Here is a 20,394-nt window from a genome sequence, read left to right as displayed (position 1 = left end):
ACTTCAATACTGAAAAAATATTTAAGGTTTCCAAGTTGTTTCATCTCAAATTCAGATGCAAGGTATTGTTGCAGACTAGAAATCTCATCTTGGTCATTTCCTGTAATAATCATGTCATCTACATATATAATCAAAGTTGTAATTTTTCCTTTTCCTCTCTTAAAAAATAAGGTGTGATCAAAGTTACTTGCTCTATCGCCAAAAACCTTCATAGACTTGGTAAACCTTCCAAACCATGCTCTTGGGGATTGTTTTAATCCATATAGAGCCTTCTTTAATTTGCAAACCTTCATTCCATTTGAATCTGTCATGCCTGGTGGGGAATCCATATAAATTTCTTCTAAATTTTCTCCACGTAGGAAAGCATTTTTCAAATCAAATTGTAAAAAAGACCAATATTGGTCTGCCGCTAGCGACAAAAGTATTCTCACAGTGTTGAGCTTGGCTACCAGCGAACGTCTCTTGGTAATCTACACCATAAGACTGAGTGTAACCTTTAGCCACAAGTCGTGCTTTATACCTTTCAATAGTTCCATCAGCTTTGTGTTTGATTGTAAATACTCATTTGCAGCCCACAATTTTCTTCCCTCTTGGTAAGGACACAAGATCCCAAGTGTTGTTTTTTTTCTAAAGCTGCCATCTCATCAACCATTGCTTCGGTCCATCTAGGATCTGCCAAAGCTTCCTGTATATTACTAGGAATATAAATTGAAGATAATTGAGATACAAATGATGCATATGGCTGGGATAACTTGTGATATGGCACATATTTACTAATGGGATATTTAACTTTGGCTTGGAGGTCTGGTTCATATTTAGTTGGAGGTTGACCACGATTAGAGCGGGATGGAAGATTATATTGGACAATAGCAGACTCAGTGTTTGGTGTGCTAGTGGTCTCACACAGACAAGGATCAATTTCATGATCAGTTTCATCTAAATCAGTATTATCAAGGGTAGGATCAAGAGAAACAATTTCATGATCAGTTTCATCTACATGAGTATTATCAGAGATAAGATCAGAAGGTACCTTTGAAGAGTCAAGCCAAACCTGTGGAGAAGATTGAGCCAATTGGTTATGATTAGAAGACACTATATTATCCAAAAAAAGAATTGTCCATCTTTGGGATTGGCTCACTTCCTGCAGAGTGATCCTCACACGATAATTTATTTTCACAATATAATTTTATATATGAGATATCAAACATACTAATATCATGATTATGCACTTTACTTTCATTTTCTCCATGAAGTGTAGAATCAACATAAAAAAACTTATGCTCATTAAATGTCACATCCATAGAGATATAAAATTTCTTTGATGGTGGATGGTAAGCACGATAACCTTTTTGAGTTGATCCATACCCAGCAAAAACACATTTGATAGCTCGTTCTTCAAGCTTTGTACGTTGATGTGGTGTAAGTGAACAAATATAACACATCCAAAAACATGAGGTGGTAAATAAACCATGGAAGGAAGGATACAATGATCATCTAGAGGCCTTCTAAAGTTAAGCACACTAGAAGAGGTTCGATTAATAAAATAAACTGTATATCTCACAGCCTCACCCCATAAATGAGATGGGACATTACCATCTATCAAAAGTGATCTTGTCACCTCTAATATATGTCTATTTTTCCTCTCAGCCACTCCATTTTGTTGTGGTGAATAAGGACATGTGGTTTGATGCAAGATTCCATTAGAGTTCATGAACTCTATTAATTCAGTCTTAAAATATTCCCCTCCATTATCTGATCTAATGACCTTAATATATGTGTTAAATTATGTAGCTATCATCTAATGAAAGGAACGAACCATATCACACACATCACTTTTATGTTTAAGCAAATACACCCAGGTTACCCGAGTACAATCATCAACAAAACTGATAAATCATTTTTTCCCATTACGCGTAGATTCCAAAGTCTGTGTGAATTAATGAAAAAGGAAAATTAGTTTTTTTATTGCTTAAAGGAAACACAACACGATGACTTTTTGCCTTTACACAAGTTTTACAAAGAAAATCAGAAATATTGCATTTATGAAATAGTGATGGAAACAATTTTTTTAGATAACCAAAAGAGGGATGTCCTAATCATCTATTCCATAGCCATATTCCCTTTTCGTTTTTATCTTGTATGTGTTCATTTGCAAGACAAGCCAATGCTCCTTTATGGGTTTGTTGTGAGACATTTTCCAGATAATACAGTCCTTCACTCTCTCTACCACTACCAATCTTCTCCTTGGAATGGATGGTCTGAAAAAGACAATGGGTTGGATAAAACGAGGCAACACAAGAATGTGATTTGGTTAGTTTGCTAACAGAGAGAAGATTACAGTTTAATGTAGGAACAAATAAAACATCAGGAATCGATAAGGAGGGTTAGAGGCATACAGTACCTACACCTTCAATAGGAGATGAGACCCCATTGGCATTAATAATAAAAGTTTTAGAACAATTAGGGGAAAAACTAGTAAATTTATGAGGATCACAAGGCATATGATCAGTAGCACATGAATCAATTATCCACTCACTACCCCTAGTAACAACAAAAAGATTAAGAGCAAAGTTAGATATACTTGACTTGGTCACAAATCTAGCAGCAGTAGAAATATGGCTCTTGGAAGTAGCGTTTACCTTGGTATTTGAAGTAGTTTTGCCTTTTGGATGCCAATTCGGATAGCCATGGAGTTTAAAACATGTCTCCATGACACGATTATCCCCATTGTAGTGGGTACACTTGCAGATTCCTTTCTTAGAATACTTCTTAACAACAAAGACAGTTCCCATAGTAGACTCACTATCAAGCATAGCCTCTTCGCGGTTTGCCTCGACACAAACAGTTGCATAACTGATTGATTTTTATCAGAAGGAGCCATCAGAAATATTCAAAGAAATAAAGAAGCACCGATTCCTATATTGGAGAGGATGTCAGTGTTCGGCTCTGATACCATATAGAAAGGTTTAAAGAATAAGTCTGATATATTTTATTCATAGAATGGTGTTGTATATATATATATATATATATATATATATATATATATATATATATATATATATATATATATATATATAAGGATCCTATAATTCCTCATCTATTAAAGGAATGACAGTTGCACAAATTACCTTAGCTGTAATAAATCCTCCTAAATTACAGCTAACATAATATTTGATTGCCTAATATTAGCTAATAGAATATTTGACATATCTTAACAATGATGTCCAACTTTAATTAGAGTTTTTGTTAATAAATCATGTTATGTTTGTTTGTTTGTTTTTAATATTATGTGTGGATGTTTTAAATGTTATGTTTGAATTATTTAAGAGTGAATTTTTAATTTATTTGTAATATTTTTAAATTAATATTTTTTTTATTTATTAACTTTATACATAAGTAAAATGAAGGTTGTGGGTGCATATATAGATATATATAGGTACGAGGATGTGAATTAAAGTTGTTATCCGTGTAGGTATGAGATTAGGTATGAGTATTTTTTTTTTAAATTTTTTGTTACAAATACGGGTATAGAAAGATATTATAAGATCCTACTCATTGTCATTCCTTTGGGAAGCTTATTTGAGAATTATCTCTAGCCAAAGAGAACTTTGCTCATTATTTACATTTTTATGCCTTGATGAGGTAGAAAAGAAAATTATTAATTTGCTTAATAAAGAAATTATAATAAAAGTTAACAAACATATCATACATAATAAATTATGATTAGACGATGATATAAAATTATTTTACAATTTGAATTGTTAGTATATTTAATTAATAAATATGGGTTCATGAAAAACCTCTCTCTCTCTATATATATATATATGAAAATAGGTTTTAGCTGGTTGGATTTGATTAATATCAATACATTTTGTTTAAAAATGTTTGTATTTATTTTCCTCTAGAGTCTAGATAAATTTAGGGTCCATTTATTTAAATTAAACAAATAATTTTGCAATTAATTATTTTTTTTACTATTTTAAAAGCTTGCTATTTTAATTTCTAACAAGTACTTAAATGATTTTTGAATTTTGTTGTTTCAAAATTTTAATTTTTCAAACCCATATTTTTTTGTTAAGAAAAAAAAAGAAAGAACATTCCTAAAGTGACACGAAAAGTCTAGTTTTCTCCAGGAGGAATTGTGTTGATGTTGGCTTTTCTTATTTCTTCAAAATTTTGTAGCAATAAAAATGCCATATATGAGTGGTGGAGGGTGAAGGTGCAACTCAAACCTCAAACTACTTCAGTTCCCAGAAGCCTCCATTTTGTTCTTAAACAAAGTCCACTACACTCAAAAACCACATTCCAAAACCAACGTCCATGTCACCAAACTCCACGTATTGATAATAATACCACAACACAACCAAACCAACCCCACTCGTGTGGCTGTTGATAAATTCTTAGGCCAATCCACAGATTTTCCTGTGTTACTTTTGCCACACTCATCACACTATAAAGTGCCCTCTCACCTCCCTCTTTCCCTCAGTTATTCAATCCAAAAACACTTTGTTTTATATTGTCTTCTTTTACTTCAACACTCCAACAACACAATATGGCCGCCTCAGTACCAACCGTTGGAGCCGTTAACATTGCACAGGTACTATGTTTTTCCCTCTCTTATTATGTCATACATACTAAACTGTTCAAACTCTGGTCTCATATTTAGAACATGTTTTGTTTAACTTGTTGTTGAGAAAAACTGAAGTCTCACATCGGTTAGAGATAATGCTACAATAAAATATATAAGTGGGAGACAATTCTAATCCTATAAACTAACTTTTGGGATTGGGTTAGGCTCAAACCGACAATGGTATGAGAGCCTCTTGAGAAAAATTCAAGTTCCACATTGGCTAAAATTGACAGTAACCTCACCCAATGAGTTTAATATTTAAGTTTACCATAGAGTATAGACATGCCAACATAAATATAGAATATGCATGATGCAATCATAATATGTACTAATTTGTATGAGTAGGAGTAGATTGTGAACTTAATACTATATATATAATCATGATGCCTTTCTGAATTTTGGTGATCAAAAATTAACTTGATATATTTTTTTTCTATCCGAGTCTGTTCCAATTTGTTATGAAGCATGAATCTTGCAATTCAATTTAAAGTTCATGGTTCATTGGGGTTATATTTGGTGCAGTTGAAACTGAATGGCTCTAGCAGTAGGGTGACAAGCTCACCATTCTTTGGAACAAGTTTGAAGAAAGTCAATTCTGAGAGTTCAAGCCAGAGGGGTGTGTGTCGGAATTTCAAGGTTTCTGCACAGATTGAATATGATGAGGAGAAGCAAACTTCAAAGGATAGATGGGGTGGACTTGCCTATGACACTTCAGATGACCAGCAAGATATCACTAGAGGGAAGGGAATGGTGGACACTCTCTTCCAAGCTCCCATGGAAAGTGGCACTCACTATGCTGTCATGAGTTCCTATGATTATATCAGTGCCGGACTTCGCCAGTAAGTTGTTGTTGGTTTGAATTTGAACTTAATTTAGCCAATAAAACTTGGAAGCTCAAGTTTTGATTGTTTCATTTGTTTGCATTGTGTGAACTTGTTGAATGTTAATGTGACTTATTTTTCAGGTACAATTTAGACAACACCATGGATGGCTTCTATATTGCTCCTGCATTTATGGACAAGATTGTTGTTCACATCACCAAGAACTTTTTGAACTTGCCAAATATTAAGGTCCCTCTTATTTTGGGTATTTGGGGAGGCAAAGGTCAGGGGAAATCATTTCAATGTGAGCTTGTCTTTGCCAAGATGGGAATCAAGTAAGTTTAATTCCATTCCAATGTGTATTTTCCCCCATTTGGAAAACTTAAAAGGAAAAAGATTCCAAATTTTGTTTAGGCTAATGTGTTCAGTTTATGGTTTACAAACCATGGTTGTCCCTAATGGAAAAGCAATTTTTTTCACTTCTACTCAATCTATGATTTGGAACCCCAAATCATGCTCAAATACAACACAACTGTGCTTTTGGTGAACACATTATTTATGGATGAAATTGAATTTACTCTCTCCAAACCATGGTTACCAAAGAGGTCTAACTCAATTGGTTGAGTAAGGTGCATGAGTGTTATAAACCCTTTGGTATCACCTTTGATTCTTACAATAAAAAAAAAAAAAAACAAACCATGGTTTGGTATATACAGACTACAATCCAAAATTGCGTTAACTCTTTGGCCTATTGCCTTTGAATTCAGCCCCATAGTGATGAGTGCTGGAGAATTGGAAAGCGGAAATGCTGGAGAACCTGCAAAGTTGATTAGGCAAAGGTATCGCGAGGCAGCAGACATTATCAGAAAAGGAAAGATGTGCTGTCTCTTCATCAATGATCTTGATGCAGGAGCTGGTAGGCTTGGTGGAACCACTCAATACACAGTCAACAACCAGATGGTGAATGCAACCCTTATGAACATTGCTGACAACCCAACCAATGTCCAACTTCCTGGCATGTACAACAAGGAGGAGAATCCCCGTGTTCCCATCATAGTCACTGGCAATGACTTCTCAACATTGTATGCTCCTCTCATTCGTGATGGACGTATGGAGAAGTTCTATTGGGCACCTACTCGGGATGACAGGATTGGTGTCTGCCAAGGCATTTTCAGAACAGATGGTGTTCTAAAGGAGGATATTATCAAGCTTGTTGACACCTTCCTTGGGCAATCTATTGGTAAGGCATACCACAATTCAAGTTTCAAGCCAAAATCTATAGAGAAATATTTTTTTGATCCTTGAAAATATGAGGGTTTTTTTTGTTTCAGTTTCTATTGAAGTTCTACTCGATTTTAGTCCTACATTTAACAAAACATATTGTGTTTTTAGTCCCTAAACAAATAAAGTTTAAATAGGGACTAATTTTGAAGAATGCTATATTTCCAGGTATTAGAAACATATTTAAACCAAAAATGTGATTTGCTAATTCCTTATCTTCATTTACCATATAAGTTTGAGGCATTGTTATAAAATTGTATGGATTAAATGTGAATAATCAATTGTTTGATGCATTTTTTGTGTAGACTTCTTTGGTGCCTTGAGGGCCAGAGTCTATGATGATGAAGTAAGGAAGTGGATTTCTGGTGTTGGGGTGGAGAATATTGGGAAAAAGCTGGTGAACTCAAAGGAGGGACCTCCAACATTTGAGCAACCAAAGATGACTCTTAGCAAGCTCCTTGAGTATGGAAACATGCTTGTCCAAGAGCAAGAGAATGTGAAGAGGGTTCAATTGGCTGACAAATATCTCAATGAGGCTGCACTTGGAGATGCAAATGATGATGCCATCAAGACTGGAAACTTCTATGGTTAGACCTTTGATCTTAATGCCCTTGATGGGAAAAAGAAAACTGCTTTTGACTTCAAGATTATGGTGGAATAATCATTTAGGATGGACAAGACTAAATAAAGGTTCCCTTAATCTTAATTGTTTGGTTGCAGGACAAGGAGCTCAGCAAGTTCATGTTCCTGTCCCTGAAGGTTGCACTGACCCTACTGCTGAAAACTATGATCCAACAGCCAGAAGTGATGATGGAAGCTGCACATACAAATTTTAGGTGATTCTTAGGTAAATTGTGAGTAGATAAATATAGTTTTGAAACAGCAAAATAAAAGAATGTTACAATGTTTTCCACATTAGAATTCACTTTTTTATGTAAGATGTAGATTTTGTGTTATTGCCGGTGTAACCCTTTGTTGGGTTTTATGGGTGACAATATGACATCTTATAGCTAGCATAGTTGGAAATATCATTTCCTTTTTGTTTCTCTGTTCATCATACCATATTGGTCGAATCAATAGTACTAATAATGTGTCGACAAGGAGTAAGAATTTGTCTCTCCAAACTCACACATATCAAAAGATTTACAACAACTCATGTATATTACTTAATCAACTGAATTACACCTTGATTCTGGATTAGACCAAAGCTGACAAAAAAATAATTAAAAACTGAAATCATGAAACAGGTATAGTATTGGACGAGAAACATATTCAAGCATTCTTTGAATTACATAACACTGGACCTAACCTAACCCAAGACTTATTCCTTGATCAATCAACTTTATTACTTTATTGATCTAAGCATAATTATTATATAATGACAGAAAATAATACTCAATCAAATGCTACACGAGATTTATCTGCATTCATGAACTTAACAGCAACTCCTCCTACTTCAGATAGAACTAGACGTCTATTTTGTTCACCATCAACATATACCCCAACATCTTCACAAGATGTGGTGTTGGCATCAGCACAGAAAACAAGCTTGTAATCAAAATTATCCTCCTTAATTTGGAACTTTCCCGTCTTAATTCGATGACTAGGGTAATCAGCTACATTGCCAATTCCCACATACCACACCTTGACAAATTCATCCATAACAAGCGTCCAAGTGGACGCATTATTGTAGTCAGGAACATTGGTGAATTTAATGCTTACCATTTCATCAGTGAAGATGATCATTGTTTCTTTAGTTTTAATTGATGCTGGCAAGCCAAGATGGTTCTTTGAGGAAGATTGAACAACTGCAAGAGGGTGTGTCACACCAATGCTAGCAAGTGTAACTCCACCACCCTCTTCATCAAAACTAGGTAAGATGAAGTAGTCACCTCCATTTTCTAACATGCGATCATCTGTGTCATGAACACCACTAGCAACGGCAGGCTTCATGGTAAATGCAATTAGGAGAAGGAACAAGAGGCCAAACAATGAATTAATTGTCTTCATTGTTATACTTGTTGAAGTATAAGTATATGTAAATTAGTTCCATACAATGGTGAAAAGTAGAACTTAATTGCATCTATTTATACATGGCTAAGTGAATAAGTAATCAAATATATACTACTCCAAGTTGTACAGCATGGAAAACATGAGAAAATTTATGTCGTGGATAAGTTATAGCGAGTATCCCGTGTAGAAAGATTATTAATTATTAGTATATATTTGAGTATGCACGTTTTCATCATTTTGACAATGGCGCGATAAACGAGTCCATTATATTATCTATTTTATTTAACGTAAGATTTTATATTAGCAGCATCAGCATGCATGATATAATCGCAGAACTTGATTTGACAATGGATATTGGTAGTTGGTAGACAACTTAAAACGTGTTGATGCATGGATGCTTTGAAATGTATTAGGTAACGTCGATGTGTATGATCGTATCGTTGGCGTTATCTCTATTAGTTATTACTAATGATATTTAAAACAATATTTTCCCCATACTTTTTTCATGTTTTAGAGGGCTTTTTATATTCACTCACACACACACACATGGGATTCACTATTTTTTTTTCCTCGGGTCAGACTCTCCCTTAACTCATAGACTAATTTTGTTTGGTTATGTGAGTGTCGTTGATTCAATAAAATTTTATATAAGTAAGAAATCAAATATGAATTATCTTGTTAAATAGATTATTTCTTCACATATAAACACAAAGCAGTCTTATATCATTATATTAACTATTTGGATTTTTATTAATATTATATATAAGGAGGAATGATCTTGTCATTAAAAAAATTGTTTAGGGAACTAAAATTTGTAAAAAGTTGAGGGACTTAAAACATAATTAACTCATTTTTTTTATTAATACAACACTAGCTTTCTATCCATAGAAATAGAAAACAGAAAATAAAAAGTTTATAACAATAACAAACACTATTAAAAACTATACATTCAACATCGTTAATTTAACATCAGTTACAAGAAAAACCGATGTTAAATTGTACAGGGCGACATTTTCGTAAATAATTAGAGCTTCTTAACATCAATTTTCAGAAAACTGATATTAACATTATACTAATAACGTCAGTTTTCAAAAAACTGATGTTAAGTAATTACTAAAGGGATTTGCTAGGGGCACCCAACAAATTTCCAAAATGGCAAAAATACCCTTCAACCTTTTTGCGAACTTTCTTCCGCTGATACTCGTAGAAGAAATGTTTCGCGGGCATCTGCAGAAGAACTTTCTTCCACAATTGACGGAAGATGGTTCTTCCGTGGATGCCCGCAGAACATTTCTTCCGCGAGTTTCAGCGGAAGAAGAACTGCGGAAGAACCATCTTCCATGGAACAACGCGAAAGAACTTCTTCCGCCAGAGTCAACGGAAGAAGGTTCTTCCGTGAGTTACCACGGAAGAAGGTTCTTCCGTGGGTTAATTAGTTAAATTATTTTGTTAATTTTAAGATTATTTGGTATTAGTTAAATGATTTTTTCCTCTCACAAGTTGACCAATGGCCGATTCTTGTATGCACCGCATGATATGTATTGGTCACTTTTTTCCTCAAATTATTTACAGTAAAATTCATTTTGGACTCGTCGTTCTTCACAGTTACACACACTCTAGTCACGCACTTCGTCCTTTCTCCATTTCTCTAACTCTGACCAAGCAATTGGCGTTGGTCTCATTGCATTCTCTGTAGAAATGACGAACAAGGCCAAAGGAAAAGGCAAGGAGGTCGCTGGAAAAGGTTCTGCCGGCAAGCGCAAGGGCGCCTTCGACGATGACAAGACCGGTGGCGGCCAAAAGAGAAACAAGTGAGGTGTCCTTCAGTTATTTCTGATGACGAATTAAATGCCGCGCCAAGAAGGATGGACATGCCAGATAAGGGCCAGAGTAGCAGGTCACGTGTCGTCCCTCAAGAGGAAATGTTGGCCCGAAACTAACTTTTTTGAGTTTTGGGCCTTCCGTTGCAGGCCCTGTTCGAATGAACCGATGTCTCCTATTATTTTTTATGGATTCTTTGACGTGCAAACATGAGACAGGCCACCTTTGGAGAGTCTCACGACTTTCCCAGATAATTTAAAAAAAACCCCGAATAGTGGTACTTAGGCAAGTTTACATGGCCCGAAACTAACTTTTTTGAGTTTTGGGCCTTCCGTTGCAGGCCCTGTTCGAATGAACCGATGTCTCCTGTTATTTTATTTTTTGGATTCGTTGACGTGCAAACATGAGACAGGCCACCTTTGGAGAGTCTCACGGCTTTCCCAAATAATTTTAAAAAAACCCCGAACAGGGGTACTTAGGCAAGTTTATATGGCCCGAAACCAACCTTTTTCTCAGACGACAATGACTGACATGACCCGACAGTGAACGATGTGACAGGAGGTTGCTTTAGTTTTACGCTTCACAATGTAAAATAGTCACGGGTCTGGTAAAAGGGAAGCCATGTGTCTGACTAGGCCATTTATATAAATGATAGATGGGGATGTCCATGGTACTCAACAGCAACTAGTATTCAGAGTTTGTCAAATTAATTTTGGATAAACAATGGCATTCTTAGGAGAGACTTCGTTCCAGACGATCGTGAACTCGAGGTTGACATTCATTTTTCGAAATGGAACCGTTATTCGCAACGAGTGTGGGGTTTATTTTCAAAGTTCTGGTCCAGTGCCCATGCGAGTACCAAACCTATGCGATTTTTCAACTCTCGAAAGCAGAATACACAACAGTCTTCGGCTAAACAACAATGAAGTTGTGGATGAAATTCATTACCGGCGACCAGTGGAAGATACAGGTAACAACATTTACTTTGAAAGTATGCAATTGAAAAATGACATGGATGTGAACACCATGTTAATGTATAATGATCAATTTTCATTTGTTGGACCGATTGAGTTGTTATGTACCGTTGGTAGAACAACAGATGCAATTTTAAACTTACTTGAACGCCCCAGCATCCCTACACATGATGCGGTTCTGTATTACAACAGAAGGTGGAACATGCCACGCCAAAACAACTTTGTGGGTTACGCGTTCACCGGAATAAATTCAAAAAAATTTGATATTCCAAAAGGATGTAGCATAGATCAACTGAAGGATTTGATCAAGCAAGTAGCACCTAAAGGGAATCCTCCTCATGGGATTCACGAATCCCAAGTTGTAAGGCGTTTGTTTTATCGACAACCTAGTCATTTGGAGTATTCTGAGAAAGATTTAGAATTTAAAATTGTTGAGCTGAAATGTGACGACGACGTGCTGAAGGTGCTGGTAGAGTCTAATTACTGGAAACAATTTGTGCCAATAGAAATTTTGGCTCTCTTTAGTAAAGTGGTTATGGAAAATGAGGACGATGTGGTTACGCCCTTGTGTGATTGAATGCTAGTTAAATGTTAGGCTGTTTCGTGCAAATTAAATTTGTGTCCATGATGTTCTAGTCGATGTAATATGTCTTAGTGTGTCAATTTGTTATGTTTGTGACCTGTTTGTAATGTGTAGTATGTATGAAAAAAGAATAAAAGTTTTATTATCAACTTTTAGCAAAAAAATTTATAAGGAATAAATGTTTGTGACCCGTTCGTGCAAATTAAAATTTGTAACTTATTTTGTCCAATTAATTACATTTAATTAAAATTTGTAACTTATTTGTTTCAATCAATTTAAATTTGTAACTTATTTGTTTCAATCAATTTAAATTTGTAACTTATTTGTTTTAATCAATTTAAATTTGTAACTTATTTGTTTCAATGACTAACTTATTTTTTAAAAAATTTCTAGCTTCTTTTTTAAAATTTATAACTCATTTTTTAAAAAATTTCTAACTTATTTTTTTAAATTTCTAACTTATTTTTTTGAAATTTGTAACTTGTTTTTCATTAAATTATATAATAATTTTATGTAAAAATTAAAATTTGTAACTTATTTGTTTCAATGACTAACTTATTTTTTTAAAGTTTCTAGCTTAGTTTTTTTTTAAAATTTCTAACTCATTTTTTTTTAAATTTCTAACTTATTTTTTTTTTTAAATTTCTAACTTATTTTTTAAATGTCTAACTTATTTTTTTAAATTTCTAACTTATTTTTTTGAAATTTTTAACTTGTTTTTGATTAAATTATATAATGATTTTAAGTAAAAATTAAAATTTTTAACTTATTTGTTTCAATGACTAACTTATTTTTTAAAGTTTCTAGCTTTTTTTTTTTTTTAAATTTCTAACTCATTTTTTTTTAAATTTCTAACTTATTTTTTTAAATTTCTAACTTTTTTTTTTGAAATTTCTAACTTATTGTTGTTTAAATTATATAATAATTTTCAGTATAACTTAAAATTTCTAACTTATTTTGTCCAATTAATTATATTCAATTAAAATTTCTAAGTTATTTGTTTCATTCAATTAAAATTTGTAACTTATTTTTTTTAAAATTTCTAACTTATTTTTTCATATGTCTAACTTCATAAAGAAATAGAGACATTATATTTAAGTAAAAACATACATAAAGACATAATTTAAGTAAAAACATAATTTAAATACATAAAGAAATATAGACATTATCTAAGTCAATGTGTTTTAACAAATACAAAAAACAAAGACTAAAATTTAAATACATAAACAAATACAATAAAAAAGATAAATCCTAATTTATGCGGGGTCTCTGTCGCGGCCTAAGACTGTCATCTGGGTCGTCATCTCTAGCTATCCTCAGGCAAAGATCCATGATATCATATAAGTCAGTTCTTGCAGTCACCATCCTGAGGTTGATGACGCGCTCCAAATGCTCAGCAATCCTTCCCATCCTGACACATGCTGTGCAATCAACCTGTCTCAGTGAAAATAACAAGTGAGTATGAATTTATAAAAAATAATAAAGTTAAGAAAAAGTACACAGCTTACCACAGAATGCGTAGGGGGGTCTGACGCGATTGGAACTTGGGCGACAGGTGGCTCCACGAAGTCATCATCATGAGTGGGAAGGGGAGGCGCAGGTCTGGGCTCAGCAATGTCCTCCGTCGGCGTCACAAAGGGGTGTGAAATCTGAAAAAAGCACTCCATGTAGTCTGGGGCCACCTGCCCAGGAACTACACAGAGCTCCCCTGTAGGCGCTACATGATCTGAAAACTGTACCCACCGGTCGTCTATATCAGTACCTGTCAACGAATCACGAACCGATGGCAGAGGAACTGTCTGAATGTACCCCATCTGCCGAACCACCCTCTCTGGTCGAAGGTAGACGATGATCGGACCCCATCTGACTTGCCCCATGTACGAGGAGATCAAGTCATAGCCCCGAACTCCCCGATGCTCAGCATACAGCATCCAACAGACGTCAGTGACTGTCAGGCCATCAATACGTGCTCTGTAAGGGGCTTCCTTAATGCTGATCATCTGGGCCTTACCTGTAAGCCACCTACAGGCACGTGGGCTAGCCTCAGCAAAACCATCGTCAGCAACAGACCTGTGGACTGATGGAAAGTGCTCGTAAATCCAGCACTACAAACAGAAAGTCAACATCAGCAATCAAACATGAATTGAATTTTACTTTAATTTAAATTACAAGCAGCGATAGTCACCTGAAGTAGTGAAATGTAACCAGCCATCTACCGTGTAGGGGCCTGCGACACCTCGTTAAGCTGATCGTACAAGTGTACCAAAGCGGCCGCTCCCCAAGAGAATGTCCCTGCCTGTGCCAGGTCTCTGAATGCCTGCAGGTGCACAACATGGACATGGGTTGCACTCTTGTTAGCGAAAAGAGTGCAACCAACCAAATGAAGTAGGTATGCCCGAGCTGCAGCAACCCATTGCCTGGCCCGATACCTACCCTGGTACATGTCCCGAAGCTAGGACAACCGAACATGAGGCCCACCTGCCTGACGTGTCTCAGCTGTAGCCTCGTCTGGGGTGACCTCAAGTAGCTCCGTCAACAGCGCAACTGCGTCAGATGTAGCTAGTGGCCCGAATGAATGCAGCGCTCCAGTAATCGGGATATGCAGGAGCGACGAAACGTCGTCTAGAGTGATCGTCACCTCCCCTACTGGGAGGTGGAAGCTGCTCGTCTCACTATGCCACCTCACAACAAAGGCGGATATGAGTCCAGGATCAGTGGTGATCACAGAACACCTGATCAATGGATCTAATCCGGTGGCCGCAATGATACCTTCGATCTCAGCAGCCGGTCTCCCAAATTTATCTACTTTCCTACCATGGGAGACCAACATGAGATCGGGTTGCTCCTAAATTGAATAACAATTTATAAATTTGTGTATTTCAAAATAAAAGAAATTACTTTCTAATTACTGGAATAAAATATGTACGTACCTGTCCACGCCATATGTTGTGTGCCACATGATCAGCAAATCCTATCAAAACAGATGGATCGCGTGGCCCACCGGGGAACCCCTCATCATCAGCAATTGTCCCATCACTAGCCACTCGATCAGACTCAGCACCATCGGCGGCTCCTGTCCTCTCTGGGCTACCATCAGACGCATGAGGCACATCCTCAGCCAACTGAGGAACATCCTTAGGAAACTGAGGAACATCCTCGACTCTCTGGGTAACCTGTTGCCTACGTGCTGAGGCAGTGGGCCTACGACGGCGAGGAACATTCTCAGCCACATCCTGACTAAGGTCTCTGCCTCTACCTGTGCCCACCACACGATGTAGACCTCGTGTTCTAACCATGATCTGAAATCATGAAGAACATTTGCTTTTATTCGTCAAATTAAACACTCAAATAATTTGTGTAACAAAGCTTTCGAATCCTAACTAATCCACATAATTTATCCAAATCCACGGATTATATATTTAGTTCAACATAATTTATCCAAATAATTGACATAAAAATGCATATATAACAAATGCATATATAAATCACACCAAATATAATTTCTAATAGTCAACAGAATTCTAATAGTCATTTTGAATATAGTTTGTCACAACGGTTGCTTGAATACTATATCAATTAGGTTTAATCAGCATTAACTAAAATTCCAGATTTCAAAATGTCAATTGCTTAATTAAGATTCCCGCTTTGAAGATTCCAGGTTCCGTCAGCATTAATTAAGATAGAGTATACAGAGAGGAATGTGAGGAAAGAAGGGATTCACTGTCCTTATTGAAATGGCGTATCAGTGTGTTTAGAACATAGTCATAGGTGGTAATTTCTCACAACAGTTTGTTGAATATATCAATTAGGTGAATTAGTGTTTAGAACATAGTCATAGGTGGTAATTTCAAAATGAGTAATTATTTCTCTCACTAGCTAGCAATAGCATGTAATCATAGTCTATGGATTACTTTTCTAACTTTTAGCCATACAATTTGCTGACTAATAAGTGGCAATCGGAGCAATTCAGAATACCTAGTCGGAGCAGTCACGATGATTGAGTGAACTTTACTTAAGTGGGATGTTGCAACTTTTCATGATTTTGGTGAATTAGTGCTTGGTGGTTCTTTTGTGAAGAAGGAAGAAATGAGTGTGGTCTTTCAGTTTCAATATTATGAATTTAGATGGTAGGCATGTTGGGAGAGGCTGTTTGACTAATAGTTTTGGATTACATAATTTCATTTATATAATTTAAGAGAATTTTTTTTCCACAGGGTATACTTTATCCTCTTCTTGCACAATCTATGATTGTAGTATATAAAACATGGTTGGAGAGGGTAAATTATTACATTTTTTAAATACTTTTAGTAGGATTGGATTGATGGGGAGTTTGAGCCACTTGTGGTAGCCTGGTAGGTATTAGATTCACAACTCCATGCTGCCATGTACCAAAGAAAAGGATGATTAGAAGATGTGATTTTCTGGAGTATCTTTTATACTATTTAAAGCTATTTTATATTCTTACAAGTACAAGCTAGTCAAGTTGGTTGCAATTTATGTTTTTATGTGGTGTGGTGTGCTAGCTAATTTTTATGGATCATGCAAATTTTGTTTTAGACTTGTTTTAACATTGGTTGACCCGCGCTCATTGTCTATAAGACACTCGTGCCAACCAATATAGTTGCCATTCTCTTTAAATTTTAAAAGCACACTACCGCTTTCTCTAGTTCTTATTTTTAAAGAATCACTACTCGATCTTAAGCCGGTAACAATAATTCAACTTCGATGATTCATGTTTGATCAACATAACTCAGTGTATGTTTAGCTTGACATCCATGATTCATGTTTGATCAAATTTTCATATCAACATGTATCAAAAGCAACTAAAATTTGTTTCTATAATTCATATTTGAGTTGTAATTGTTAGCTAATTGACAACCATAGTGCCTTAGCTGAATACCATTAGCTAATTGACAACCACACTGCCCACAACATAGCTTCATTAATCATGCAACTCAAATCACACCAAATTGTAATTCAATTTACACATATACATGCATATTTAAATCACACCAAATATAATATCAATTTACACATACAAATGCATATATAAATAACACAAACTAAATAATAATATGAACAAAAGATGGTTCTGGAATAATTTAAAAAAAAATCCAAAATTCTATAAAACAGGTACTCGTGGAAGAAGGTTCTTCCGCAGGAAGGAAAAGCACTCCCACGGAAGAACCTTTCTTCCGCGGACTCCAGCGGAAGATGGAAGATATGGCTCTTCCGCGAGAGTCCGCGGAAGAACCATCTTCCGCGAGAAGGAAATGGAACGTCTTTGACACACGCGGAAGAAGCTTCTTCCGCGGGTATCTAGTCCATGACATTTCCTTCTCGCGGAAGATGGTTCTTCCGCGGAATCCCACGAAAGTGCCATATCTTCCATCTTCCGCTGGAGTCCGCAAAAGAAACGATCTTCCGCCCGACCTCCAACGGCACCCAGACACGCGCGGAAGAAACGAACCTTCCGCGGAAGAAGGCTCGTCTTCAACCTCGCGCAACCAAAACCATGAAAAACCAAACCAGACCAAGCATGTCTTCTACCCTATGGCCATCAAAAGCGATTAAAGGAGAAAAATGAGGTTAGAACACTAACCTATAGGGCGTAACGCGAATGCTTCAAAGCTTCAAATGCCGGCAATGGAGGACGACGCGGGTGGAGAAGAAGACCTTGACGCGGGGAGAAGACTGCTGGACGCGTGGAGCTCTGGTCGCGGAAGAAGAAGAACTCGAAGGTGAAGAAGCTTTGGGTCGCGGAAGAAGAAGAAGAAATCGAAGGAGGAAGAAGAAGCTTTGGCTCGCGGAAGAAATTTTGAAACAGAAAGGCTTTTTCATTTAAAAATTTTAATTTATTAATTTTATTATAAGGGCCAATTGTGTAACTTCACATAATTGTTGGGTGCACCTAGCAACAGCCATTACTAAATGAGCATATAACATTGGTTTTTTTAATTTTGAAACCGATGTTAGTTCTTTTTTAAACACTTCAATAGTCATAGCCCATCTTAGAGAGGCCCAAAGTGGTGAGTGTAGGAAAAGGAGAATAATAATAACAAGATTTATGTGCAGCTTCATGCTGCTTCCGATGCTCCTAACGCCTTTGTTCACGATGTTTTGGCCCTCTGTGACCTCTTCACCGACACACGCAAGGACGACGCCACTGTTCAGGTCCCCGTTCCCAAGGTTCTATTATCTAATAACTAAGCTGTTGGGCTGACTATTCTAATCTTTGCTCCGGTCCTATTGCTTCTTCTTGTTCTTTTTTATCTGTCGATGAATTGTACACAATCACCTTTTTCATTCAACCTTACGTACTAGTGTATCACATTTGTTTCCTTTTTACAATCTAGAAGGCATAAAATGGGGAAGCAACCAAAACAACAACAAAAAAGGAAAAAAATGAACATGTTTTGACTGATAAATGCACATGATGTGGTGTTTTTTCTTGGAATGATGGGGTTCACTATTGATTCAGGCACGTTGTGGTGGAGGAACTTGCGTCGTGGGACTTGTTCTAGGAATGAAGAGGAGCTGAATGCATGCTTGAAGGAGGGGAAGTAGAAGGGATTTTCGGTTTCTGATGCTTCTTCTCCATCCTATATAGAGAACCCCTCATTCAGCTAGCAAGTGGCCTCTGTCTTCAACGGCAAGCTCAACATACTTGTCAGTCTTTTTATGTTTTGCATATATATATTTGAAAATTGTAATAGTTTGGGACTAAGAAATTCTCGTGCTTGGTAATGTAATTCTGCCTAGGTGGAGACCTCCATACTCTTACCAGGGAAGCATTTTCCTGAGCTGACAGTAAAGTATGTTTAAGTTAACTCAATCTTGGGAGAGGGCAGTATTTAGATATTAGATTATGATATTTGTCCAAGAAGACCATTGCTAATGCTACTAGCTACTTAGACAGTTAGACTATTATGCATCTCTATAGTGATATCTAGCTCTAATTGTCTTAAACTCTTAATTAATTGACATTGTTTCTTATGCTACTATCATAGTAGATGGCTTCTAGAACTTCATTATTTGTTGATTGTGATGTATACTATCACTTTGCTCAGCCATTACACATTATTTCCGGTTATAGTTCACTTTGTCCATTTTCTTCTCTCCCCCCCCCCCCTTGTGACTAATCACCATCACCTTTTTATTAAATAGTAAAATATATTGTTAAATTTTTACTTCAATTATTTATTTGAACAGAAATGTTAATCCTTTTTTTTTAATGTATCTTCACTTTAATTGTACTATTCAGGCAACACTATATTCTATAATATTTTATTGTGTGTCCATTATCATTCTATTATATTTACTGTCATATTTATTTAAAATATTTTTATTTTTTATTTGATTAAAAAATAAAAACATTTTAGACAAAAGTATTAAACTTGTAAATTTATTACTTTAAGAGGTGATATAACAATATGGAAATCACCATTTTAAATGTCACACGGACCACAATTTTCACGTGGTAATCCCCAATCATAATTCACAAGTTAGGTCCATTACCCCATTCATTGCCATTATCTCCACCCAACCTATAAATTTTTTCCGTAGACTCAAATTCTCGCTTTCTGCACATCCTTCACTTTCAATTCCCTCTTTCTCCTTTGCTCTCTTCTCTCTTTAATTTAAAGATACCCCAACTACTCAAACCAACACAAAACCACACTTGATTATCTCTCTACTATAAAATACATTATAAAATACACTCAAAGATAATTTTTTTCGGTGCTTTTTGCATTATAAAATATAAATATTTTTAATTAATTAAATAGTAAATAATAAATATTTACCTTTTCAAAATAATGTATTTTATTTATTACTTGTCCTATATGTTTTGTGTATAAGATAAAAAAGTTGTCAATAAATTGTCTTTAACAGGACTGAGAATCACTTGAGTTTTTATTTAGGATATGAATTTAAAGATCATGTTATAAATTTTTGTACTTTCTCGTGGGGTTGTTCAACTTGATTCTTTCTTGCGTGTAAGTACTTTTCTTTTGTTCTGCAATTCTGAAAAGATATAATGTACATAATATCTCCAATGATTTTATCATGCTAAAGAACAAAATTATGGTGAGAGGACTTAATATCTCATATTTTAAATGTATGGATCAAGATTTAAGAGTGAAGTTCCTGGTTAAATTAAGAACTTAAAAGTTCCTTCATTCAGGGACTACTACTACTAGACTTTGTTTTCTTTTGATTACTTGACCAACTTGAAATTTAGTATATATAAACGTTTTTCTTTTTTTATAA

The 20,394-nt window shown here is 35.5% G+C and overlaps 4 protein-coding genes and 1 long non-coding RNA gene across 5 annotated transcripts; 2 read left to right on the top strand and 3 right to left on the bottom strand.

The window, feature by feature from the left end:
- Nucleotides 1–4,407: 4,407 nt before the first annotated feature.
- LOC114406190 (ribulose bisphosphate carboxylase/oxygenase activase 2, chloroplastic-like) lies at nucleotides 4,408–7,786 on the top strand. The gene is made up of 6 exons (XM_028368833.1): nucleotides 4,408–4,597; nucleotides 5,153–5,469; nucleotides 5,595–5,786; nucleotides 6,219–6,691; nucleotides 7,038–7,319; nucleotides 7,453–7,786. Exons 1-6 carry the CDS (start codon nucleotides 4,553–4,555, stop codon nucleotides 7,566–7,568), a joined length of 1,425 nt encoding a protein of 474 aa, XP_028224634.1. The 5' UTR covers nucleotides 4,408–4,552; the 3' UTR covers nucleotides 7,569–7,786.
- Nucleotides 7,787–7,874: 88 nt separating this feature from the next.
- On the bottom strand, nucleotides 7,875–8,817 carry LOC114406191 (factor Xa inhibitor BuXI-like). Its single transcript, XM_028368834.1, has one exon. The coding sequence runs from the start codon at nucleotides 8,740–8,742 to the stop codon at nucleotides 8,128–8,130; it is 615 nt and encodes a 204-aa protein (XP_028224635.1). The 5' UTR covers nucleotides 8,743–8,817; the 3' UTR covers nucleotides 7,875–8,127.
- Nucleotides 8,818–13,374: 4,557 nt separating this feature from the next.
- Nucleotides 13,375–14,335, bottom strand: LOC114404980. The gene is made up of 3 exons (XM_028367687.1): nucleotides 14,309–14,335; nucleotides 13,632–14,228; nucleotides 13,375–13,557 (listed from the first exon to the last, which is right to left on the bottom strand). Exons 1-3 carry the CDS (start codon nucleotides 14,333–14,335, stop codon nucleotides 13,375–13,377), a joined length of 807 nt encoding a protein of 268 aa, XP_028223488.1.
- A 240-nt stretch (nucleotides 14,336–14,575) lies between these two features.
- Nucleotides 14,576–15,419, bottom strand: LOC114404979 (protein MAIN-LIKE 1-like). The gene is made up of 2 exons (XM_028367686.1): nucleotides 15,054–15,419; nucleotides 14,576–14,968 (listed from the first exon to the last, which is right to left on the bottom strand). The coding sequence occupies exons 1-2, from the start codon at nucleotides 15,417–15,419 to the stop codon at nucleotides 14,576–14,578; spliced, it is 759 nt and encodes a 252-aa protein (XP_028223487.1).
- Nucleotides 15,420–18,189: 2,770 nt separating this feature from the next.
- LOC114405419 lies at nucleotides 18,190–19,130 on the top strand. The gene is made up of 2 exons (XR_003665209.1): nucleotides 18,190–18,312; nucleotides 18,605–19,130. It is a non-coding gene; the product is annotated as an uncharacterized LOC114405419 (long non-coding RNA).
- Nucleotides 19,131–20,394: the final 1,264 nt, after the last annotated feature.

Source organism: Glycine soja, chromosome 3 (genome assembly GCF_004193775.1).
Source record: "Glycine soja cultivar W05 chromosome 3, ASM419377v2, whole genome shotgun sequence".
NCBI lineage: Eukaryota > Viridiplantae > Streptophyta > Magnoliopsida > Fabales > Fabaceae > Glycine > Glycine soja.
The sequence above is the reverse complement of the archived record's forward strand: the minus strand, read 5'-3'. Positions and strand labels throughout refer to the sequence as shown.